The following is a 26336-nucleotide window of genomic DNA, read 5'->3' as shown; positions in this document are numbered from 1 at the left end:
AAATGACCGGCTTTGAAACAGTTTGGCCGGCTCTGAAACAGTTCGGCCGCACCTGGGCACAAGCATTTTAACTCAAGGAACCATCTGCTAAGAGGCACCTAGACTGATTATTTGTGAGCAATGACAGCCTAACTGTAATTGGTTTTGTAACTTCCCAACCCCCAAGCAAAGAGATTCTGAATGATTTCTGTAGCCTAACATCTGAAATCCCTAGAGAAACAAAAAGGGCTCTATTTAGCTTGATCCTGTCCCATAAATGCCCATTACTTTTTTACTTCACTGCATTGAGAGGACAATGTCATCTGGTCTGAGGTGTTTTGAAAACATGGTAGGTGAACATCGCCAAATGAGAAGTAAAAAGCATGATGCTAGGACTTTTTCAACTGTGGTAAGTAGGATGTCACACCCATGACATTAGCCAACTCGATCAGATTTCCAATACCCAGTTTCCTGGAGAGGTTGAGGAGAAGGATGTTTCTGGGTTTGAGTTAGCCCCCAAATCCTTTCCTAAATATGGTGGCCATCTCTCCCACCTCTTGTTACCCTTCAGGATGAAGAGGCTTCCGCTGATTTCCCTACCATCCGGAGAGCCCACTACAAATTGCTATTGGCAAATTTTATGAGTGCATGGGAGAATGAGGGCTCAATGAACCTTAATTATGTTTCACAACTCACAAAACTGGCATGAGCTCACCTTTCCAATTCGTTTTCCTTCAACAGCCAAAGCCTTCATCTTAGAGAAGTAGTGGTAATAAGTCACCACGTAAGTGATTATGGACTTCTCATCAGGGTGGTCCACGCTGATGTCTGTAACCCAGAGAAGACTTTATTCAGTGTACTGCATGCTACTGTGCCCCACCCAGGCAGCAGGAATGAATGTAACGACTGCTGGACAACACGGAATGGTGCAGGGTCTTCATGTTTGTACTTGAGCATTCTGCCATCAGTGCATTAATTACGAGGATAATGAGGGTGAAACCATCTCACCGATTCCCTATTACGTGAATATTCATGAAATGCCTTCCACAGACACACAGTTCCTCTCCCTGCCCTACCATAATACTGGGTTTGCTCTGCCTGAGTTCTTATTTCTTCCTACAGGACCAGCACCGCCCCACGTCACTCAGTCTTTAGATATCTTTATCTTCTTGTTACCAGTATCCAGCAGCTAGTCACTGAGTCTGAGTTGGGATGACCCTTATTTGTGGAATCCTTATTGTGACTCATGGTTCAGACCCATCCTATCACATAACCAGCCCTAAAACAATGGCTCCCTCCACCAGCTTTCCCTACTACTTAATTTCCTTACACATAGTGCACCCAGATTGATCTTCCAGAAGCACAGCTGTGAACAGTTCCTCCTAGCTCAAAATTACTCAGTATGAAGAATAAAGTATAAGCGCTTCAGTCCTCTAGAATCTGGCTATAACTTTCCTTCCCTTTTTTCCATCAATTTCTCAAATATTCACCACGCTTCATTTAAGTGTCAAGCATTGAGTTCTAGACATTCCTAAATTCTATAGCGTCCTACCTCTCAGCTACTGTATTCCTTATTAAATTTTTTTGAGACAGGGTCTCACTCTGTTACCCAGGCTAGAATGCAGTGACATGATTACAGTTCACTGCAGCCTCAAACTCCTGGGCTCAAGCAATCCTCCCACCTCAGCCTCCTAAGTAGGTGAAATTACAGATGTGAGCCACTGCACTGTATCTCTGAATCAAACTTGACCATTCACCATTCCTTATACATATCACATAATTTCCAACATGACTTCCTTTACTCATGATTTCCCTTTGTCTGAAATGGCCTTTCTGATCCCGTAACTTTCTTACTATCCATCAAGGTCCATTTCAGAAGTTACCACCCAATACAACCATTTATGATCCCTACAGCTGACATTATTGTCTCCCTCCTCTATTCCCTTGGGACTTCGTATGGATGCATAGTCCACTTTTTGCCAGGTTATGGTTTTTTATGCATGTTTTGTTTGCCTTACAAAATTCAGTCCTTGTCAAGGGTAGAAGACTGTCCTGGCAAGCCACTCCACCTCCCACATTCCTGCTGTGCTGTCCTGCACAAAGCAGGTGGTCAATAAATAGGTACTGAGAGAAGGAACAAACAACTGAAAATAGCAAGTCTTTGAAGTTTGGCAATATTGAGTAAAGCACTCAACTTGGGATAGGTTGTGAAAAGAACACACAGGACAGCTCTTAACAGATATCATCAGGCTCTTTTTCAATATACATTCATACATACACCCCCATTCCTATTGCCACCCCTGACAGCCTTGTATGGAGCAAAATTGTTTCTCTTAATTTAAACAAGAGAACATTAGGACGCACTGCTGGCACGCTCCCTGCCCAGGGTCACTTAGGCAGCCAGTGGCGGTGAGGGCCAGAATCATAGCTACTGTTCCCTACCCCAGGGCCCCTGTGTCTGCTCAACCCATCAAAGTATGCACAAAGGAGAGTGAACTGGAGGACAGCTAGAAAAAAATGCCAGTGTAAGTATCCAATTTAATCAACACAAAATGTCAACAAAACTCAAAGAAGTGAGAAGGCAAAACTTTTTATTTAACTTGTCTACAAGTAGATTTTAACTGATGCTCTTTGGGGTCCCGGACAACTAATAATCAAGATCAAACCACAGGACAAAAGTGAAATCAGCTGCCAGTTTTAGCTCCTTGTTTTGTGATCTGGGGAACATCAATCCCCCTTTTCATACTGGGCGGTGATTAGAAAGATTAACTTATGAGCAAGTTATTAAAAAATGTTGTCACTGTAATAGGGAGAAAAAAAAAAAAGGTTCTTTATCAAAGCACAAAGAACATGGGGTAAGGAAAATTTCCTTCCCATAGTAAGATAGGGGTTAAGCACGAAGATTTATTGAAACCCAAGGAATTTTAGTTTTCTGTTTATATTGAGAAATCATTTAATGGATTAGTACAAAGATAATTTTATCTCAACTTCCTGTAACCAACATATCAGCGAATCTGATGCATTGGAAAATAGCAAGAAGCCTGCCTGGAGGCCTCATGACCTTGATCTGCCTTTGGGGAGTTAAACTTCCTGTTCTATATTTAAAAGAACTTTAAACTTTCACTCACATACACACGGTTTTTTTCCTCTCTAATATTTGTTCACAGCTGAGAGGATCTATAAATCTTCAGCACTACAAACAAATCCTGAAATTTTAAATGCTTCTCAAAATTAGAAAAAGTTCCTATGAGAGCTCACGTTGAAATGAAACCCAGAATTAGGATTTTGTTAAGTAAGGGAGATACAACCTGGGGGACTGCTCCACACAGGTCAGCTCCAAGTTACACAGGGACTCACAGAGTAAAGAGGGATTAGTTCCATGCAGAGAATGGGATGAATCTGTAAGAAAGGACTGTGACTGCTGCTCCTTCCACCCCCATTCCCCTTTCACAAATACGCCTTCCTCATTTAAACTCTTACTTGCTCACAAGCAAAGCACAGCCTCGTAACAAGGCCCCTGCCTCCAATCTCCACCCATCCCCATCCAACCTGCTTGCCACCTTCAGATAAATGTCAGCCAACAAGCATTCATTGAGAGCCTATGCCAGGTTTTCTACTTTTCTACTTCGAGCACAGCAGCTAAGAACCTTCAATGACTCCCTGTTGCCTGTTGCCCCTGTGGGGATCCTATCCACACTACTACCCTAACCACCATTCCCATTGAATTGTTAGTCCTCAAACACACCTTCCTCTCTCCTGGTTCTGCACCTTTGCTCATGCTAGTAGCTCTGCCTGCACACACTCTCCTTCAGACTCTGTTTAAATCGTATTCATCTTTCAAGGCCTTTTTTGAGTGTCATCCTTTCCACAAATCCTCAAAAAATTCCCATAACCAAAACTAAGCTCTTCCTTTGATAATTCCCAAAGTATGCCATACAAATGAAACATGCTGACACAAAACAGATTTTACATTAACACCTGGATAGTACAGATGCTACAAATCCCACCTGTTATCCCTTGAGTCCCTACCTTCGGGGTCCAATAGTTTAGTGAGGCCGAGGTGCTGCTCTGCCAGATTAAATGCATTCTGCAGGTTGTAGTGTGCGTTGGATTTCTTTAGTTTGTCAAAATCTATCAGGTCAGGCCTGTGCAGAACAGTGGAACACAACAAAAATCATGGCTTGAAAAGAAATATGACCAATGAAACATGACTGTTACTCCAAAAAGGTTAAAATCACCACTTAGTGGAGTAAAACTCTAAAATATACTATTATGGAATCATCAAACAATGAAACCTGATTTTTGAATAAACACTTCAAAGTTTATTAAGAAAAAAGAAAGATTAAGGGTGAACCTGTTTATTTTGTGTGGAAGAATTTACATATTCTCCCATATTTTCCTCACATGGAATGTAGGAATTTCCACCATGGTGCAACAGTTAAGGCAACGGATATGGGAAAGTTACCCAAACCTGCTATGGACGGACAGCAACCTTTTGCCCCACAATTGCTAGGATGATTTGTATGGACTTACCGGTGTTTGTGTATCAGTGCATTGAAGGCCATGCCGTCCCTCCAGCTAGTGGTGAAATTGTGAATGTTGACATTGGGGTACCTGCCAAGGACAAAGCAGAAGGGAAAAGCAACACAATTACCACATGGAGGTTTATACTTTTGCCAAGTGCTTTGTTAATAAATAAGTCCATAAGCATTGTAAAACCTAAAGCAGTGAATATCACTAAGGACAATCAAGTCAGAACAAAAATCCCATCAACTCCAGCTTGCCATAAAATAAAAATAAAACATGCATCCATGTGGTTTTTCCTGCTTGGTAATTCAATCTCACAAAACATGTGAACTGTGTTGTAGATTTAAAACACTACTCTTACTTAGGAAAAAGTGACGACAACCTAGACATCTGTGAGGCCTCTGCTTCCACTGGCTTTCTACTGTACCTACAAAGACACCAGGACCTGCAGTCCCCTGTCACACGTTACTTTGGGACAAGAAGTGGTGGGACTACCTGTTCATGTGACACTCAGCTTTCTTTCTTCCATATGCCACTTAATTGGATGAAAAATCCCTGAAAAATTTATGTTTGAAACCTACCCATAATGAAACAGCTATTCGATACTATATTGACTATTAATAACTTTATATCAGTGGCTGATTAAAGGTTCATACCTGACTTGAACCTTTTATTAGGCCATAAGCTCTTTATAGACATGATCACTTTTCAGCTAGCTCTCATAATGGACAGAGTTCTGATTTTCATATTCTGAATTCATGTTCATTAGAGTTACGTCTATACCTAAAGAAGTTCTGACAGTAAATCTAATTAACCTAAAATTGGGTCTCAGTAAGTACGTAGAACCTTAAACCAATTTGCTAAGAACTCGAAGGTTTAGCATCAATTGAGTCCTAACAGTAGTGAGCAACAAAAAAGGTGCGGTTCTCTAAAAACAGCTTCAATGAAATTTCAATGAAAAAATCAAAGGAAACTGACACAGATAATATTAAAAGGTTATGCTAATGTTTACTGTGCAAAGAAAGCTCCCCAAAACAGAAATTAAAGGATGAAGAAAACCTACAACTGTACTCTTAAAATATCATGGATATGATTCCTAAACATGCTTCCAGGGGTTTTCAAATTCAAAATATAATGCTCTTTGGAGCTTCCTTAATAAAGAGAAGGAAACTGATTATGAAGACATGACAGGTCTAAAATATAAATTAGAACTCCTTCCATTCCGAGAGCTAACTGAAAAGTCATATCAACTGCTTATGTGTTAACAAGACTTCCCAGTGGAAGCAGTGGAAAAGATACCTGTCAACACCTTCTAAGTGATGACTGCAGTGGAATTCAGTCCTGGAAGCAGCAGCCCCAATACCCTCTGCGTTCACACTCACCCAGCTGTCTTCATCTGGCACCACAACAGCAATGCATCCTTGGCAGATTTCTTCTCTTTGTTGTCTTCAGTTTCTACACTGATATCCTGGATCTAAGATTTACAAAGAAATATTAGACAAATAGATGGGTCAGCTGTCTCAAAGAGCCACTGAAGAACAGGTCTGCCTATACATAAAGAATAAACGAGATCAAAGCCTTGTCCTGCAGACGATCTACCCTGTGAATGAAAACTGCTTCCTTCAGAAGCACAACCAGAAACACAACCAGAACTAGGTTTTCTACGTCGCATAGACAGAAGGCTGTAGGGACTTCCCAGCACCTATCAGAGGTCATTTTTACCCCTGAGACAGCCCATCTTTCCAGTGAGAAGCAAGCACAGCGGTTCACACAGTGTATCTGGAATCTCATCAGATCCCCAGAAAAATACTGAGTTCGGTTTTTCGTAAGTAAACATTTTTCACATTAGATGCAGCCTTCATTGATGAGGGCACTGTGTGCACCATTTCCAAACCATTACAGCAAGTGTGTGCTTAAGCGCTGTGCTTCCATGGTGTGCATTCATAAGCCGCTCAGAGGCAGCATATTTGCAACATTATAAACAAAGCCTGGTCAGCTGGCACCAAAGTCAGACTGCCTGTATGTGAATCCAGGCTCCATCACCTACCATGTGCCCTTGGGCAGGTTCCCCAGCTTCCCCATCTGAGGAATGGAAATAATGACAGTGGCTAATTTCACAGCAGTGTTATGCACTTAAATGATATAATGAAGTGCAGAGCTCATAAGGGTCCATGAATGTTAGTTCTTAGATTAGGCGCCAACTGCCAGCTACGTAATTTTAGACAAATGCTCCAAATACACTTTTGTCTACTATATGAAGGTTTCCTCTTGTACAGTAAAATGTGGAATGGAGTCAGGAGTGGATGGTGCTGGCCAGGAGTCCATTCATCACCTCCAGCTGTAGCCATTTTAAGCTTCTCTGCTTTGTCATGCTCCCTACAACCTTCACTCCATTCAATCTACAAACACTTCCCAGAATTCTTTTTGAAAGAGAGAGAATGAAGACAAAATATACAAATACAGGACTAAAAAGTTACAAACTTTCAACTAGGAAAAACACTTGGGAATTGAAACAACTACATTTTTAAAAAATTCTCTATTTTTAATTGTGTTAAGGTGAAGCCTGAGTTTGCATAAACCCCAGTCTCTAATATTAGGATCATTAGCTCAAGTGCAGAAAGGGAATGTGGAAGAAGAACCCTCACTCAAGGGGTGAGAGACGGGCTCACCAGGAAAGTCAGGCTGCAACTTCACATAGTAACTCATTGGCTTTCTTATGCTTCTGTGTGAAGAAGGGTATCAGCTTCCAGATTTGTCCATATGGAAACGAAGTCTACCCTTCTGAAATGAAGACAGCTCCCTATTTAAACTAGGCAAACTCAGAGACTTCCACTCCAGTTTCTCACCACCTTTTACTTTTTTTTTTTGGAGACAGTCTCTGCAGCCCAGGCTGGAGAGCAGTGGTGTGATCTTGGCTCACTGCAATCTCCGCCTCCCAGATTCAAGTGATTCTCCTGCCTCAGCTACCCAAGTAACTGGGATTATAGGTGCGTGCCACCACACCTGGCTAATTTTTGTATTTTTAGTAGAGGCAGGGTATCATCATGTTGGCCAGGTTGGTATCAAACTCCTGACCTGAAGTGATCCACCCGCCTTGGCCTCCCAAAGTGCCGGGATTACGGGCATGAGCCACTTTGTATCTGGCCCTTTTACTCTCTTTTAAAGGGGCAGCATTATAAAAATCGGTGTCATCATCAGTATTTAATGGACACCTCTATGCACATACAGGTCAGGCCATATCCTGGTAGCAGTGAGAGCACACGCACACACACACTGGGAACTTGTAAAACCGTATATTCAGGAGCTGGGGGAAGGAGAGACCCTTGTAGATACACAGGGAAGCTTCACCCTATGTATCTACAAGGATAGCTCAAGTATCCTTGTGGATATGCTAGATATCTATAACTGGGCCTTGGCTGATTCATAATCATATTATTTTTGTAGAATAGGTAATGTTTTAATAAAGCTGCTGAAGAAAGCTGAGTCATGTCAGACACCAACACTGCAGGCCATGCGGTAACATTAGCAGTCTATGCCTCTCATTGCAACAGAAAGGGAGAAAATACACATCAGCATTTATAAGTTGAACTATAGGAATAGGCAAACTGGCAGGAAGTGAACTGGTCAATGACTCAACGCAATTCACGCTGAGAATCCTGAAAAGCGCTGTGTATGCCAGCTCCCTGACCTGGGTGCTGACCTGCTCTCAAGACAGCCCACAGTCAGGATGCCCGTCCACGCTCTGAGTACTGCAGGCCAAAGGTAACAGAAATACAACATTTTACTCCATAAAACTGGGGTGAAGCTTGAGGAGTGTCCTGCTAATAATTTCACCTCCGTTGCCATAAGACACAAGAGCAGTAATTAGTGGATTCAATGGCTACTCCATTTTCAAATCATTCAGGATCTAAATGACAGAAATATAAGAGTTCTGTCCAGGGAAAAAATGTCCTTGATTGCTGTAATTAACTCCTTTAATGATGTTGTACCATCTTCAACAACAGTTCTCTCCTCAGACCTACTTAATTAGAATTACTAGGGCTGGGCCCTGGGAACCTGAATTATTAAGAGGGTTTCCCAATGGCATCAGATGATCAGCCAGCTTGGGAACCAGCCAGTCAGGAAGCTGTTTCTTCCTGTAACTCATTCTAGTCCCCTACCCCTTCCTCCCACATATATACTCAGGACACTATCTGAAGCCCAATCCTAGGGCAAGTGAGAAGGAAAAGGGATTGTTCACAGGCTGATTTCAGAGTTTCAATAAGAAAACAAAGCAAGCTATAATTTGATTTTTCGTTTTTCCTTTTTGTGTGAGGTTTTTGTTTACCTAGAAAAATCAAGCAGATCTTTATTAAAGGGGCAGAACAGGAAGGAATGGCAAGAGAACACAGTTACTGAGGAGACAGGACTGTTAGAATATTTGTTTGTAGAGAAACCTGACACTACAGTACAAAGTTGTTCCTGCCTTTCCAATTTTAATTGGAACGCATGAGCACGAAGCATCCGCCTGGAGAAAGAACCAATAATCACACCCGTAGTGCTGCACAGTCCCAAAGGCTGAGTGCTCTCTCTTAAGAGGTCAGAGGTGCCCCCTATAGCCCTGGCTGGCTGCGTCATCAGGGGCAAGGTTTCAAACTTCTCTGGGTCCCCAATTTTTTCATAAAGTGAAAGTGGTGAACAAAAAGACCTTGAGAGTACCTTCTGGCTTAAAATACTTCTATACTTAGAGCCTTCCTCCTCAAGTATAACAAAACCCGTAAAAATCATCATCAATTCAAAGGAACACAAGCGTTTTGTACTTTCCTCCTGCAAATTGCTTCCTCACATCCAAAGAGAATGATGAAGGTGAAAATGGAGCCCACACACACGCCATAACCCTCAACAGCTTTGCCTAAACATATTCTGTAACACATGTCATAGTTGAGTGAAGCTGAGGCAGTCTAAGCTAATAACCTAGCACTGGCCACATCCTTATACCTTTGCTCCTGAGAGCCAAGCAGCAGAGACCAGACATTTAGAGCAGGGGCCAGCAAAGTGGTGGGCTGGGATGCAGTCTAGAAGTCCCTGGGCCACTGAGACGTGTCTGACAGGAGAGCTAAGATTATCAGGGGCTAGTGCAGGAGGATGTAGTAGATTCCACATGCCTACGAGGCAGCATTCAATTCTGAGGACTGGATATGACACACCTGACTCTGAGACATGCTTTCAACCTGGTCTTCCTGATCCCTCTGACACACAGAGGCCGGCTCTACAAGGATGCTCATACCTCTGAGAGGTCAGCCTAAGTTCTGAGCAACCCCAGGCAGAGACTCTTACCTGGAAGCGCAGGATGATGGTCCAGATGAGGCCAAGGGTCAGCCGGTGGTTTCCATCCACGATGTCATGGGATCCCATGTTCTCAAGATGGACTCTCTGCTCCTTCAGGAACTGAAGGGCCTTGTCCACATTCTCTAGGCAGTGGATGCGCATTCGTCCTTTGGTGGGTTTAGGCTAGAAACAGGAGAGCAGAGGCAGAGACACATCACTCAACAGAGCAGAGATGAACCCCGAGTTACTGCCTAGTCACACGTGCCCATTCATGCGATGCTCTCCTGCTCGGAGCAGAACATTAACAAACACGTGTACTCATTAAGTCCAAGGACAGTATTTACCTAACAGCCACAGAAGAAAAGTTTACTTAATGGGATGGTAACTGATTTCTCTTTAGAGATTAATTGTGGAGCTATATAGTTTACAAATGAGCATTTGTTTAAGTTCAGGGAAGAGAGAATCCAATTTTCATGAAGAATTTCAGTGCTACTGCCGCCATCCATACAATTTTTTTGCAGCTGCATGACAAACACCTGTGAGGATTTTGATTACTTGGAATGTAAAAATAGGTTTGCCACCTGCTGGCAACCCTTAAGGTTGGCTCAAAATGAAAACAGGGAACACAACCATCAAATCAGAAGAATTTCCAAGTGGTGGTTGTGTGCGGAGGGATGGGGAAGGTTAAGTAAAAAGGTGTAACTTACAGAAAAGAAGGGGAAAAGGGGAAAAAATGAGTGTAGTGCAATTTAAATACCCCAAATGTTCCTTTCCTTTTACCCAGTTTTATCAAAATATAAAAGAGGCCTTTGGAAGGTGAACATTTTAAATAAAACAAATGAACAAAAAAAAATACATAGAGAGAGAGTAGATAATGCCTATGTGTATATATACATCTACTATAAAATATACTATCTACTATAAAAGTATATATACATCTACCGTAAAAGTACATACACATCTACTATAAAAATGTACTAGATACACACACACAGTTGACCTTTAGTTGGACCTAAACTGTGCAAATGCACTTATACATGGATTCTTTCCAATAAATACACTGGAAATTTTTTTAGAGATTTGTGACAATTTGAAAAGACTCAGATGAATGGCCTAGCCTAGAAATATCAGAAAAAATTAAGAACAAGGTATGTCATGAATGCATAAAATATATGTAGATGGTAGTCTATTTTATCATTTACTACCACAAAATATATACAAATCTGTCATAAAATTAAAAATTATCAAAACTCATACACACAAATACAGATTGTAACGGCACCATTTGTGTAGTACTAAATCTTGGTATATACTGTACTACTATAATAATTTCAGAGCCATCTCTAACTCCTACTGCAGTGAGCTCAAGTATTGTGAGTGCCCACTTAAAATGCCTATGATGCTAATCATCTCCACATGGTCTCTCTAGTAAATTGGGTATCACAGTAAAAGTTCTTGTGTATTTTTCACAGTGTCTAGTGCAATACTGTAAACCTTGACTAATATCATGAGACCCAAAGTGCCACTAGTGAAGCTGGAAGTACTCTCAAGAAGCAGAGAACAAGTCATGACACTACAAGAAAAGGATGAACTGCTTGCTATGTGTTGTAGATTGAGGTCCACAGTTGTGGTGGCCCACCATTTGAAGACTAAAAAAAGAAAAGAAAATTTGTGAAGCCATCCCTGAAGCTACATCAGCAGATGCAAAGACCTTGCACTTTTTTGTGAAATATCTTTTTATCTCATATTGAAAATGCAGCTTTTGGCTGGGTGCAGCAGTTCATGCCTGTAATCCCAGCACTCTGGGAGGCTGAGACGGGCAGACTGCTTGTGCCCAGGAGTTTGAGACCAGCCTGGGCAACATGGCAAAACCCGTCTCTACAAAAAAATAAACAAATAAATAAATAATTAACAATGCATCTTTTATGTGAATACAGGATTGCCATAAGAGAGGCATACCTAAAGACTAATATGATTTGAGAAAAAGTGAAGTTATCATATGACAATTTAAAGGCATACGAAGGTGAAGGAGAATGTAACACCAGCAAAGGATGGTATGACTATTAATTTTTAATTGGGTAGCCCTCAGAACCAGGAAAGATTCACAGAGCTCCCAGTCTGACAATTTCAGAAAGAGGTTTGGCTTAAAAAATGTCAAGGAGTTGGGAGAAGCAGCTTTTGCTGACCAAGAGGCAGCAGATGAGTTCCCAGGCGCCATTAAGAAAATCATTGAGGAAAAAGTGTATCTGTCTCAACAAATTTTTAACACAGATTAAAGAGCCCTGTTCTGGAACAAAATGCCACAAAAGCCTAGTAAGAGAAAGAGAGGTGGAGTACCAGGACTTAAGGCAGAAAGGGATAGGCTAACTACTGTTCTGTGCAAATGCAGTTGGGTTTATAATCAGGACTGCCCTTATCCATAAAGCTGTTAACCTTTGAGCCTTGAAGGGAAAAAATAAATACCAGCTGCCAGTCTTTTGGTTGTACAGAAAGAAGGCCTGGACAGTGACAACTGTTTTTCTGAATTGGTTCTACTGATGCTTTGGTTCCTGAAGTCTCCAAGTACCTTGCCAGTAAGAGGATGCCTTTTAAAGTCATTTTGGTATTAGACAATGCCCCCACCCAGAACCCCATGAGTTCAACACTGAAGGCACTGACATGGTCTCCTGGCTCCCAAACACAACATCCCTAATTCGGCCTCTAGATCAAGGGGTCATAAGGACTTGTAAGGCTCATTACTACACAAAACTCTATGGAAAGGTTTGTCGATGCTATGGAATAGAATCCCCAACAGAGAGAACATCATGAAAGTCTGGGAGGACTACACCACTGAAGATGCCGTCATTGTTATAGAAAAAGCTGTGAAAGCCATCAAGTCTGAAACAATAAATTCCTGCTGGAGAAAATGATGTCCAGATGCTATACATCATTTCACAGAATTTAGGACAGAGCCAATGAAGGAAATGATGAAAGAGGTTGTGGACATGGCAAAAAGGTAGAAGGGTGAAGGTTTTCATGATATGGATCTTGGAGAAATACAAGAGCTAACAGACACCACATCAGAAGAATTAACGGAAGATGACCTGATGAAAATGAGTGCCTCCAAAAAGATGACAAATGATGAGGAAGAGGATGTAAAAGCAGTACCAGAAAACAAACTGAATTTGTTGCAAGGGTTCCAATCATTCAAGACTGCTTGTGTTATTTCCATAAAGTTACATCAAGTATGCCCGCCTCTTCTGCCTCCCCTTCTGCCTCTTCCACTTCTACTACCCCAAGACCAACACCCCCACCTTCCTCCTCAGCCTACTCAATGTGAAGACGAGAATGAAGACATTATGATGATCCACTTCCACTTAATGAATCAGCAAATATATTTTCTCTTCCTTTGCTTAGTAATATTTTCTTTTCCCTAGCTTACTTTAAGACTACAGTAATGTAATATACACAACATGAAAAATATGTTAATTGACTGTTTATGTTATTGATAAGAGTAGGCTATTAAAAGTTTTGGGGGAATCAAATGTATAGGAAGATTTTCAATAGCATAGGGTTGGTGCCCCTAAACCCCCTGCTTTGTTCAAGGGTCCACGGTGTGTCTCTCTCTCTCTCTCTCACACACACACACACACACACACACACACACACACACACACACACACTGGGTTTCTATTATCTGTTGTACCAACACCAAGCTCGTGCCCTCACCCATCTGGCTCCATCCTTCTCTCCTTCCTATTTCCCATCACTCCGCCTCTAGTAGAGGCTGCATCTGGAGTCGATGTCACCATCTTATAAAGATGCCAGCAGGATGCACACATCCACATGTAGAATAATGCACTCAGCCTGTGACCCGTCGTCCTGACTCCCCAGTCTCTTCACCTTATCACACCTATCTACCTTCCAAGGCTCAGGCCAAGGCCCATCTTTCCTTCCTGGAGATATTTCCATTTCCAATCATTCTGGGTCTCACAGCTCTCCTTTTCCTCACAACTCTACAACTAACAATCTGGACCACAGAACCCCGGAACCAATCATTATAATTTTGCTATCGTTTCATTTATCACTCTTATTACTTCCAACTAGACTGTTCCCTTCCTAAGTGCAAGGATGAGGCTTTATACTTCTATATTCTCAGGGGTCTTTGGTCCGGTTCTGTGCACAGAATTATGTGCAGAGTGAACTGAATGCCAGCAGACAGACTGGGCTTGGTGTGTGCTAAGCTGACTTCACAGGGGAAAAAGGGCCAGGCTGCAGCAACCCAGGTACATGCAGTTAAGGCCAGCAGCCAGCCCTAACTTAGTATCTTGTCCATTCCCTGCTTTTCCCTTGGGTAGTTAAGATCCTCAGCTATGTGCTGCATGGAAAACGTCTGAAAGGAAGGTTACTTGGGTAACAAGTGGCCATTTTAAGTCTGTCCAGTCTCAGATTATTATTTTTTACTTTCTTTTCTCCTATAAAAGAGGACAAGCAAAAACAGAAGAATGTGGTTGGCCTTGAGGAAATAAGATTATATGCAGAGGCCTACCACAAGTAGTAAAATTTTATTTTCAATATAATTGTCCCTTGGTATCCACAGGGGATTGATTCCAGGTACCCCAAGGATACCAATATCCATAGATGCTCAAGTCGCTTATCTAAAATGGCACAGTATTTGATATAACCTATGCACATCCTCCCATATACTTTTTAAAAAATTCACTAATTATTTTTTTTTGAGACAGAGTCTCGCTCTGTCACCCAGGCTAGAGTGCAATGGCATGATCTTGGCTCACTGCAATCTCTGCCTCCTGGGTTCAAGAGATTCTCCTGCCTCAGCCTCCTGAGTAGCTGGGATTACAGGCACCCGCCACCATGCCTGGCTAATTTTTGTATTTTTAGTAGAGACAGGGTTTCAACCATGTTGGCCAGGCTGGTCTCGAACTCCTGACCTCAAATGATCCACCCATCTTGACCTCCCAAAGTGCTGGGATTACAGGCATGAGCCACCCCACCTGGCCTCCCACACATTTTAAATCATGGCTATATTATTTGCACTAATACAACATAAATGCCATGTAAATAGTTGTTATACTATATTTTTAAAAAATTGTATCATTGTTTATTTCTATATTGTTTTCATTGTTCTTCCCCTTGAATATTTTCTACCTGTGGTCAGTTAAATCTGACCATAATAGCAATGGAAAAAGAAATGTCTTTAAACATTAAGCTTCTCACATTATTGGATACCCTCCTTACCCCCAAAAAAGAAACAGGAGGTGGATTTTGCCTTCAGAAACTTCAAAATGATTTTAATTTGGGTATGTGGGAAATGCTGGAATTTGCTATTTGTGCAATGCCAGGTTGCATCAAAATCAAGCAATCTAATGAAGTGGAAAAAATAAATATAAAACAGGTGTGGGCTTAATCTAAAATTCTGTAACTCTCATTCTGCAAGTGCTGTTTGAGGTGACACTGGTGCTCTCTCTTTCCACAGTACACCCGTCAGCCTCCTAAAGCTGTCCGGGGCGCCATCACGCTCCTGTCCAAGAAACGGATGCTGGTGGAATCAGTGTCGCCCTAGAAGAGGTGGGTGGAGCAGCTCTCCCGGCCAGGAGTCGCAGAACTCCGCATATGGCTCTCACGTGTGCTCTTTAAGTTTTTCCTTTCGTCTCTTGGATCAGCTGTCATTTCTCACGCTGAAACGTGACTATTCATAGCAGCCCCTTTTCTTCTCAAATTCAGGTGGTTTCTGGATTGAACGAAGCTCCTGGTTCAAAACTTCAAATTTGAGGGATGGGGACTAACTGCCTCTAAGAAAGGTGCAGGGGCTTCTGACATTTTTGCTGTTCGGGGGCCTTTTCCTCTCATTTCTTGTCAGTTTGTGCACCTGAGCAGTGACATAGTGAGTGGTCCACCTACATGTGCTGTTTTCATCACAAAGAAAGTGCCTTCGTGATGGGAACTGCAGATCAAGGGGGACAGAAACTTCTAACTGCAGCAGCCATTCTCCTAAGTCTCCCTCCAAGAGGGTGAAGGGGACAGTGTGGATGGAATTATGAGAAGTTAAGGAAGATAATAATGAACAGATGGGGACTGTCGGTACCTTCCCAGGCTCCAACCAGCAGGACATAACCAATGTTCTTTCAGACTTTATCCTGAAAGCTTGATCTCAAATAATCACTTGTCTCACTTACATTCAAATGAATGCAGTAGAAAAAGTGGTCCTCTCAGAATCTCCTCCCCACAAACAGGAAACATGTACGACACATTCCACAACTCTATTCTCTCTCTACAAAATCTCAATGGAATGTGTGTGTGTTTCCACATGAACATGGGGTCCAGGGTGTGGGAGAGGGAGGGTGGTGATGGGGCCCAAACACATTCATGCAGGTTGAAGAAGTTCAATGCCACATCACAGGGACCCCATGCTGATGGTGACTGGCTAGGCCAGATGAGCTAAGAGATGGTTCATTCCAGACCTGGATGCAACTCAAAAACTATCAAGCCTCAGAGTAACAAGAATAAACAAGACAAAGCGAGGTGAGATGACTTCCTGATGGTACAACATGAAGGGAGTGTGAATTGAGACTAAAATTCAAGTACACCACACTCCCACAATGTGTGTTCTACCTGCTTCAGAGTGGGTTTCTCACATGTTTTAAGGCACAATATCTGGGCAAGTTTAGGAAGCAGTAATTACAAGAAATTAAGTTCAAGAGGTGATCATGATCTCACAGAGCTATCCATAGAAACATGTTACAAACTTCAAAGCTCCCAAGATCTAAAAATTCTTAGCTGCCATTTACTGAGCAACTACTGTGTGTTCACCTCTCCCTGCTAGGCGGCTGACAGCTGTGATCACATCTAATCCTCACAGTAACCCAGCATTATAATAATTACTATTCCTGTCATTTTATAGATGAAGACTCAGTGGCTCAGAGAGATGAAGCAATCTACCAGCTAGTTAGTATGTGGTGAACCAGGACTTAAAGCTTGTCCTCTTCATGCTACAGGAAAAACCCAGAATACAGTACAGGGAAGAAGGGTACATGCTTCCATGTGAAAGGAAGTGAGGGACTCGGTTCCCATCTGCTGGCTGCTTTTCATTTTTTTAAAGAGCTATTTTTATATTGCCAAACTTCATCTTCTCAAAAGGAAGAAGAGGTAACAATAGAGAAAATTAAACATAATGGAGCGGGGGTGGGGGGGCGCCTCTCAGCAGTAAACACTTTCTGAAGCCTGCAAGAGTGGCTAATTCTGCAAAGGAAAGGAGTGTCTCTGTCTTGCCTCCATTATTGGACATCGGATTCCCTGGTGCGGCATGTGTCCATCCCCACAGCAACATGTGCACTTCTGTCCTGTGTCCCTTCTGACAGGAAAGTGAAACTAAGCCCTTAACATGGGGACAAGGGTCGATACCAGACTCACATGACTATCGGGGGCTCTGCAGGCAGACAGCAGTTCCTCTGAGGAAAATGCCTGTTTTTACTGATCCTCCTTTAAATCATTTTAAGAAGCTTCCCTTCCCCTCACCCTACAGTCCGTGGATTCCTGTGTTTTTTCACAGGCGCTTTTCCTGTTTCCCCCTCCCAAGGTCCCGTCTAGTCCTAAACCTTTACCAGTCATATCTCCATCCCAGACCCATCTTCTTTCTCACTCTAAAAGAGGAGAGGAAACTTACTGGGCCACATAAACATCTCTAGGATCTGATAAGATAATTCTAATTGCTTATTGGAGCAGTAAGCCCAGTCCAGGCCCTGCCTAAGAAGCAGTATGGCCTTAGGCAAATTCCCCTGCATGGACCCAAAACCCTTAGAGAGGAAGGAGAGGGCTGGATGGTCCCTCTTGGGCCACTGACTCTGCCCCACCTGTCCGCCTAGCCTTGAGTTTGGGTAATTCACACTCTGTAAGGCATCAGGATTTGCAGAACTATGGAGTAATCACAATGGCAAAGGTTTTGTCAGTCCAGAGATGGGGAGGAAAAGAAAGAAAGAAAAAAAAAAAAGCTTCACAGAGCTGATCTGTCCTCTTTTTTTAATAGGAAAGGAAGATACAAGGGAAGGTTTCTGGCAGGGTGTTTTGGGAGATCTCTGGGGTGCTGTGATGCCCTGTTCCAGCCTGTACCCCCCACCCCTTCTTTCTCTGTAAGTGTCCAAAGCAACCCTGCAGCTACCTGGAGTGACAACTCACCAAGGGTTGTGGTGCTGGACAGAGTACAGCCCCGGGCACTGAGAGAGGCCAGTGAGGCCTAGATCTGCCACAACCCAGCTGGGTGGCCTCGCTGGTCACTTCTTTTCCCTGACTTACTGTATCTACCAAGTGAGGGGATTTAACTTGGTGGTCACTAAAGTCACTCACAGCTGTATAATAACAATCTACAGGGTGTTGCAGGGTAGAGGACTCACTAGCACCAAAGCTGAAGTCTATAGTACCTGCTGATTTCTTGTTCAGGTGAAGAGGAAATAGAGAAAAGACACTGATCTCAGCAAATCAGTGTGACAGGCACTTGCTTATGTTTTTGTCTTTTAATTGAACATAGATTTTTGCTATACACATTCATAAACAAGGGCCTCTACTGAATACACAGGGTAAGATGGGAAGCACTAATTCCAAAATTTCTTCTAATATGCTACAAAGCCAAACTCACTTCACGTTAGTCCTCAAACTCCTCCCAACACATGAAACTTTGAGCTTTCAGAGGAGTATTAGTTATTTTGGCCCAATTAGGATTAATCAGGGAACACCACACTGTGTCCCATGACTTCCTGCCTGTCTTGTTCCCTGCTGGGACCCAATCCTAAGGGCTCCGAGGGAAAGGAGGTGCTCAAGAGTCAGTAGGGTGGGCTGCAGTCCACACCGTATCGCCTACTAGCAGCACTGGCCTTGGCAAGTCACTGGTAACCGTTTTCTGTAAACCAGAGGTAACAGTTGCCCACTTCATTAGACTGTAAGAACTGAATGAGAAAAGAGTAGGAGAGTACTCTGTAAACACAAGTGATAGGGAAGTTACCATTACCATTCCTTTCCAAAAAACCCCTCCAGTTTAGCTGGGAAACTTGCCCTACACCAGTGCCTGCTGCTTGCTACCTCCAAATGCTCTCTTCACTTAGTACAAACTATGAGCTTTCACACTCTGGCTGCCCCACCTGTGAAACTCTTCTCTTCTCCTGGACCCAGCTGGAATCCTACCCACATCCTACCCACCTACTAAGGTTTCCTGACATCCCGTCCAGAGGGCTTATTTCCCCTTCTGAACTCTAGGGCTCTGGGGCCATTCATCTGGCACTTTATCATGTGGCACTTAGGACTCTTAGTTCACTTTTCAAGTTTGTGGGATTAGACCCACATTTAATGGAGGAGTTCTGTGTCTGGTTGTTTAAAACAAAAGTAAATTCTCCCATATAAATGATGTTTTTAAAAAACCCAGCTAGGTTCCATGGCCAGTCCACAAACACTGTTTCAATAAACAATATGTACCAGTATGGTTCTCTTAACAAAGGCTTTATGAAAAAACTCAGAGCAGCTCAATGTGGGATTTAAGGCTTAACAAATCTCATGTTAAATCTATCTTCTCCACCTAGCTCAGGCTGTTTTGAAATTAATGGTGGCAACACACACACACACGCGCGCGCGCGCGCGCACACACACGCACACACACACTTTTCTGTTGCTTTCTCAGAGACTGACTGATGTAAGAAGACAGAATATAGAACGTCAGGAAACAACAGGCAAGCAAAAACCAGTGATAACTGACTTGGTGGGGTTTGGGGGAGGGCAGAGGTGTTTGGAAAACCTCACTTTATTTCAGTCAGAGGCGAGTGCTTAGTCTGGCCAGGAGCAAGGCAGAACACTGGCCACTGTGGTGAGAACCATTCTTCACTGCAGATGCCCATGAAGGGAGGTGGCAGGCAATGGTGAGCGTCTCAAATGGGTTATGAGCTGTGGGCAGAACATTACCACCAAAGTGCAGGCCTGATATGCCAGGGGCTCCTCTCTCTCATGTCAACGCTGCTGCAGGGCAAACCTTCACCCCTCAAGTCTCATCCTAGTCTGGCCCTGAGATCTAGGTCTAATTACTAAGTGGCCAGCACAGATTCTGTGCTCACACTTTTATCTGCCAATCCGATGCTAAAGTAAAGGGTGGGTCTGTATTTTTAAGGGATTTTTCAAGTGAGACCTTTATGGAGACTTATAGACCATAGTGATTTCAGAATAAGAAATGAGAAAAGAATAGTTTTCTTTCTAATCAATCTAATCCTGACTAGCAGAAGCTTCCTGGCCCAGCCCTCAGTCTTCTCACTGCTCTATGAGCTGATACACCTGAGGCTGAGAGGGAGCAGACACTTCTGGACACAGATCATAACCAGGCCAGGACCCGAGATCTCTGCCTTCTGATGTTGCTGAGTAGTTCAAAATCAAGTTCCTTAACAACCCAAATGCCTACATAAAACTTGCTCATATTTAACTCAAATATTATTGAGCCAAAATCCAGGGTGGGGTGAGGGTGGCATTGTCTGGGTCACTAAACTAATGTTTCTTTGAACTTTAATCAGAAAACACACATGCACACAAACACACATTTCCTCCTCTGTAAAGGAACTGGCTCTAAGAATCTATTAATAAAGTAAATTGAATCACCTAGTCCCTCAAACATTTATCTGCTAGCTACCGCCAAGCTGGCGGTTAAGTGCTGGGGCTAAAATGCTGGTTGACAAAGACTGGGCTCCAGATAGAGTGCAAATGTTTATGTTACCCAGGGTTTTGGACCACTGGTGCAGAAAGCTCAGCTAATGTTATCTGATGACACACTTAGCTGGGGACATTCATTTACCCAGGCCTGGAAGCTCTAACCACCTCATTAGTTCTGGAATCTGAATATGCAAGGAGCCTTTGGGGCAAGCTCTCATGGAGGTCTCCTGCAGGGAGGATCTTTAACTTGAGGCCTTGGCAACCTCCACAGCCAAAGGCAGTGTGTGGTGTGTTTCCTTTCCAGGAAGTTCCACGAACCAAACAGACTATGAGGCCAAAGGGACTTAAAATCTCCAGTCCAGATGAACAAGAGCTTTAGAGCACTCTATCTGTGGTATCTTTATTTTTGGAATAAGAAAATTAGACTGGCCAACCTATATAACCTAGGATGGCTGTGAAGAATGGGTAATACAAATGAAGGCACTTGGGGCCTTACCAAGTTCTGTAAAACCACTGACACGGACTGCTTAAGAGCTTGGAGATGGTAGCCACTGTACCATCTTCTCTATCCTTACTCTCCTAGGTATCTGGGTTCACAAAAAAACTTACTGCTAGCAAATAAGGAGAGGAGTGGGAGATACTCATACACATCTAAGAATTACGCTTTACTGGTTTTTCTCCCTACTTATACTTTTCTTGCCCTGTTCAAAATAGCAACGGGCCTGATCCCATTTATTATGGAGACATTATCAAGGACACAATCTTCTTGGTATAAAATTATTATGGGTCTTTAAAGGCAAACAATTTACTCCCTACAGCCTAGAAGATTGGACCCTATTGTAACAAAAATAAATGTTCAGACTAATTCCTATCCATGTGACCTTTAATGATTTTTTTTAGCTACTTTCAAAACACCATTTTCCCACTCCACAAAAAAAAAAAAAAAAAAAAAAAAAAAAAAAATCAATAAATAATCATACCAGGTTAAATACTAAGAAACAAAAAAACGTTGAGAGGCAGACAAAGGAAGTCTGGTTGTAAAAATTATATTTAAAGCTGCATATCACAATGATTCTAGTCTAGGCTCTCAAACAAGATTCACGTTGGAAAAACAAATCAAAATGCAATAAATGGCTTACTCAAACTCCCCGTGTGGGCCCACTCCCTCACCCCCACACCACAAACCAACTGCCTTCTTATAGCTGTCATGGTTCTGAGCAGGGGCCTCCTTTATTTGTCTAGTGTGACCCACAAACCCTCACAGAAAATGAGGCCACTAGACGTACATGCTCAGGAACAAAGGGCATGGATGAAACTCACTACAGAGAAGACAGGGCTTCACTATCTTCTGGAGATCCCTGTTCTTGAACAGGAGGGCAGGGAAGAGAATACTCTTCTGGCTCCATTTTTACCCAGACTCAAAGAGGCAGTCTGTCTGTGGGCTGATAACAAAGAGGACATGGTACAACCTTAGACCCTTGCCTGCGGTAAGAGGTGTGGGGCTGGTCTGCACACAGGCCCACTGCAGCTGGCAAGCTACAGGGTGGAGATCAAGTTAAAAATAAGGCTTTCTGGCAACCCTGCCAACCGCCAGCATCATATTTTCCTGGTGATGTCAGTGCAGCTGTGGTCTCCATCCCTGGGCGTTGGCTTCTGGCTCAGACCTACCTCTACCTATGGCACTCGCTACATGTGCTCTGGGAGGATACAGCAACCATTTTCAAACCAAGGCGAGACAAAACCTGTTGGATCAGTCACAGTGACTGCTTTAAGCTTTAGTTTAAAGTGCATAAACAAGAGTCACATTAAAGAGGGCCACAGCAGCTCTGGGAAACAGACTGGGGATACAATTTTCACTGCAGGCTGACAACTTTCCTGCCTGAAAAGGCAGGGTGAATTCATCAGAAGCTCTGTTCCCAAGGAGATGACAAAACACCAGCCTCTCCCTCCACCCCTAAAATAAAAAGTATGCAAGGAAGAAAACGTCAGTGACCACTGAATTCAATGTTTGCCACCTTAAGATGGCAGCTCAGATTTTCTAGACAACCAGAAAGACACAAATTTGGAAAACATTCCATCATCTCATGTGGGACACGGGTTTGTCTAGAAACCAGCACCCAAGCCTGGCCCTTCAAATTCCAGCACCATGCCCTGTTTAACAGGGACCCCAGCCAAGTTCTTTCTGACCAAAGGTGGCAATCTTGCAAATTACCAGAACGAAGCGGCTTTATAACAGCTCAAGAACATCACCCAGGCTTGGAATGTGACACTAAGGCTTTCCGTGAAGCGCTCAACTCACTTCTCAAGATTCTCCTCAAAACTATCAATCATCAACTGCAGAATGCAACAGGAGACAAGTCCACATTTGATTTTTCAAAAATGTTTTCCCACCTACAATGCATGGCGCTTCCTAAGATCCCCACTCACCAGCCTCTCTCCAGAGAGGACCTCCAGCAGCTTGATGAGCATCCGTCCATCTCGAAGGTCAGTGTACAGGTCTGTGATCCGGCAGGACACTCGGGCAAGGTGGGAATTGACCCACTTGGTGAAGGTCTTCTTCTGTACAGCTTCACGCTCATCTGCAAGCAGAGCAGAACTTGTTTTACCTTTGACCACACATTGGCAGGAGCAGGCACATGCTAGCAGGGCCACAAGACCCCAGCCAGAGGAAGGTCAGCAAAACTGAACTCCAAGGACACCTCTACTTAGCACCCCTTAACTGCGGTCATATCTTTGAGAAAGAACACTGATTATTGATGGTTCAACTTACAATTTTTTGACTTTACGATGTGTTTACTGGGATATAATCTCATAAGTCAAGGAGCATCTGCGTAGGAACTGTCCAGTCCTTAAACATGTGAGCGCCCAGGCCCATTGCCAGCAGAATATCCTTTGCTCCTCTTTCTTTTCTCCCATCCCTGCTGAAGAGGCAGCAGGATGCAGATGACAACAAGGTCCTTTGCAGTCTTGCCCTATACCATAATACTTGACTGGTAAAATTTCCAACGTACATGTTACAGCTATTATTCCTCCAAAAGGTGGGTATATGAAAGAGTGTAGGGTAGGAAATCTCAAGAGACAGCAGAAAACTGCTTCCCTCATCTACAAAGGATTGGGCAACACTGGACAAGGTAAATTCACTCATGACCTTGATTTGCAATGACCCCCTTCACCTGCTCAGTCACACACACCATAAACAACAAAGAAAATGGCAGGCAACATGGTAGAGTGCAAAGACATTGCAGGCAACAGGAAAGCAGGGTCTGGGCCCAGGGTTTCAACAAAAATGTGATTCAACAGAGGATTCAATGTTCTCTTCTATAAAAGGAGAAGAAAACTATAATCTCCATACTGTGATCCTTTGCTGAAAAGGCAACTGTTGATTTATGGTCTAAAGTGTGATTGTTGTACATTCAAGTCATCCAGGAAACAGTGTTACACGTTTTTCAAGGCTCAGTGATCAAATTATGTCCAATTTAAAGTATAAAACTCTAGACATATTTGCCCAGAACTGGCCTTCACATACCACATAAACAGGCTTTCAAACTTCTTGCCTCTGCAGAATGTTCGAAACATAGGGCGCTGAAGACCTTCAACAGACATCCACAGAATATGCCCCGGACCCAGCCACTCATACTCCTGACTCTGTTCTCTATGTTATATACCCTATATCTAGTTCCACCAGTATGAATTTATGCCAAGAATCTAAAACCTACTCCTAGTGCAAACCCCAAACCACAAAAATGATTATGCATGAATCTACAAAAAAAGCAGATAGCTCAACAATTTGGCATATATTTCAAAACCACTGGGCGGGGGTAACAACTAAAAAGCCACCCTTGCTAATAAGGCATGTGCCCAGTAGCCTGAGAGTACTGGGTTCTCAGGTTGGCCAGAAGGAGAGCAAACAGCCCTTCAGGAAGGTCTGTCTGAAGGCTTTGCTGAACTGACTCCACCACCCACCACAGGGAGGGAATGAGGCACAGATGACATTGGTTGAGGTTTTACAGCTGCCGACCTGGCAGGAGAGTCAACTGGGGCACCTGCCAAGATCCCCGGCCACCTGCTACAGTCAGCGGCTCCTTGAGGTCCTGCCTTTCCCAAAAAGGAACTACCCATCCAGACAGAAAGAGGGCCCTTCCCCAGAGACAAAGGCCAACCAGAAACACAGGATCAAAAAGGACAGGATTAGGGGAAGGAGAAAAACACAGTGAGGGGCAGGCTGCAGTGGAGAAGAAGCTGCACCAATAACATCATGACAGGTCCTACAGAAAAGACCACATGCATTATTGATCATGCAATCATTGTGATGGATGGCAACTTTACTACAGTGACTCAGGAGCTGTAATTCTGGGGCTAAGCTTGGCCGTTCTGAAAGAGCAGGTCTAGAGCAGAATACATATGGTGCATTTCACAGATGGCCTCTTATCGAGGAGGCAAGTTAACTCCTAGTTTATATGTATTTAGGGTTAACAAATTTTTTTATGAATTATAAAATCCTTTATGCGTTATACTGGAGTCAGAAAATGTCTTTAATGAAGCAAGGGAGCAAGATCAAAATGAAAACCTGCTTGGATTAAAGTATTTCTAAATAAACGAGCACAAAATGTGTTCCTCAGCCAATTGTCACTCTTTTGGGTGAATCACTCACTAAAGGAGCACCCCAACTTCTTTCAGGTTTTAAATTAACAGCTTCCTTTACAAGGAAACTCTGAGGATTTGCCAGAAACAACAGTCAGTAGACTTCCTTAGTACCCTCTCCTAAAGAGTTACAGCCCAACTCCAATCCTCCTCCCCACAGAGAAGCAAATGGAGGGGTCACGGGTGGGTGCAGAGAACAGAGCTGAAACAGACTGAGATCTGTGCTGGGAGGGCTCCCCAGGCTACCACGGTTCTTAGAAACTCAAGGTAGATGTGAGTAAAGAAGAGGGGGAAGAGATGTCAAAAATAAAAAAATAAGCTGTTGCGTTCCTGCCCTCTCTTCCTGTTCCCCTCCCTTCTAACTCTCCTCAGAGTCAGGAGCAGGCCCCGGGAAGTGCAAGAGTGCTGGAAAAATCACGCAGGGTCTAAGTTCCTCAGGTTCACACCCTCACACTGGAAAAGACATAGAAGATTCCATCCAGGGACCAGACCAGAATCAACACCCTCATAACACAAGAGGAACAGGAAATGGACTCAACAGAGACACACAAAGCCCCAGCCAACGAGCGTGTCCTCTTACAATGGAGCGCTTGGTGAACAGCAAATACTTCTGAAGCCAGAAGGAGGGAGACAGAGGGGAAAAGAAATCTACTCGGTGGCTCAGTAGAGGATGAGGCTGCGTGTCCTTGGGGACTCCCTCCTTTGTTCTAGCCTTCCTGGGAAGGCACAATGACATCACCCCTGCACTCCCCACCCAGGAAGACTGGGGGAGATGGGCCAGACATCTGAGGAGGAGCACGAGGCCCTTGGCACGGATGATGAAAGGCAATCCAGGAGTGCTTCCAAGCTCAAGCTGCTGTGACTGGGGTTAGCCACATGAGGAGGTGTTGGGGCAGCAGAGGGCAGTGAGCCGACTTCCAGCCCTATGAGCATGAAGCAACCGTGGTGATACAAGAAGCACTTACAAGCTCCATACTGGTTTGGTTATTTAGACCCAACGTTCTCCAGCAGGGGCAATTTTGATTCCTCGGCACATTTAGCAATTTGGCAATGTCTGCATACATTGTTGATGGTCACGATTCAGGGGTAGATGCTACTGGCATTTAGAGGGTAGAAACTCAGGATGCTGCTTAACATCCTAGAGTACACAGGATGGCTCCCACAACAAAGAATTATCCGGCCCAAAATATCAGCAGTGCAAGGTTGAGAAA

General features: G+C 43.4%; 1 protein-coding gene across 6 annotated transcripts in view; it reads right to left on the bottom strand.

The window, feature by feature from the left end:
• LOC105465041 (spectrin beta, non-erythrocytic 1) overlaps positions 1–26336 on the bottom strand; it is a 213751-nt gene that overhangs the window by 48277 nt on the left and 139138 nt on the right. For all 6 annotated transcript variants that reach the window (XM_011713237.3, XM_011713234.3, XM_071076693.1 and 3 more), the window contains 6 exons: positions 22912–23063; positions 9823–9996; positions 5889–5980; positions 4513–4593; positions 4009–4124; positions 695–807 (listed from right to left, as the gene is read on the bottom strand). In XM_011713237.3, coding sequence (XP_011711539.1) covers positions 695–807; positions 4009–4124; positions 4513–4593; positions 5889–5980; positions 9823–9996; positions 22912–23063 — 728 coding nt within the window. The remainder of the gene's footprint in view (positions 1–694; positions 808–4008; positions 4125–4512; positions 4594–5888; positions 5981–9822; positions 9997–22911; positions 23064–26336) is intronic.

This window comes from Macaca nemestrina, chromosome 13 (assembly GCF_043159975.1).
Source record: "Macaca nemestrina isolate mMacNem1 chromosome 13, mMacNem.hap1, whole genome shotgun sequence".
Taxonomy (NCBI): domain Eukaryota; kingdom Metazoa; phylum Chordata; class Mammalia; order Primates; family Cercopithecidae; genus Macaca; species Macaca nemestrina.
The sequence above is the reverse complement of the archived record's forward strand: the minus strand, read 5'-3'. Positions and strand labels throughout refer to the sequence as shown.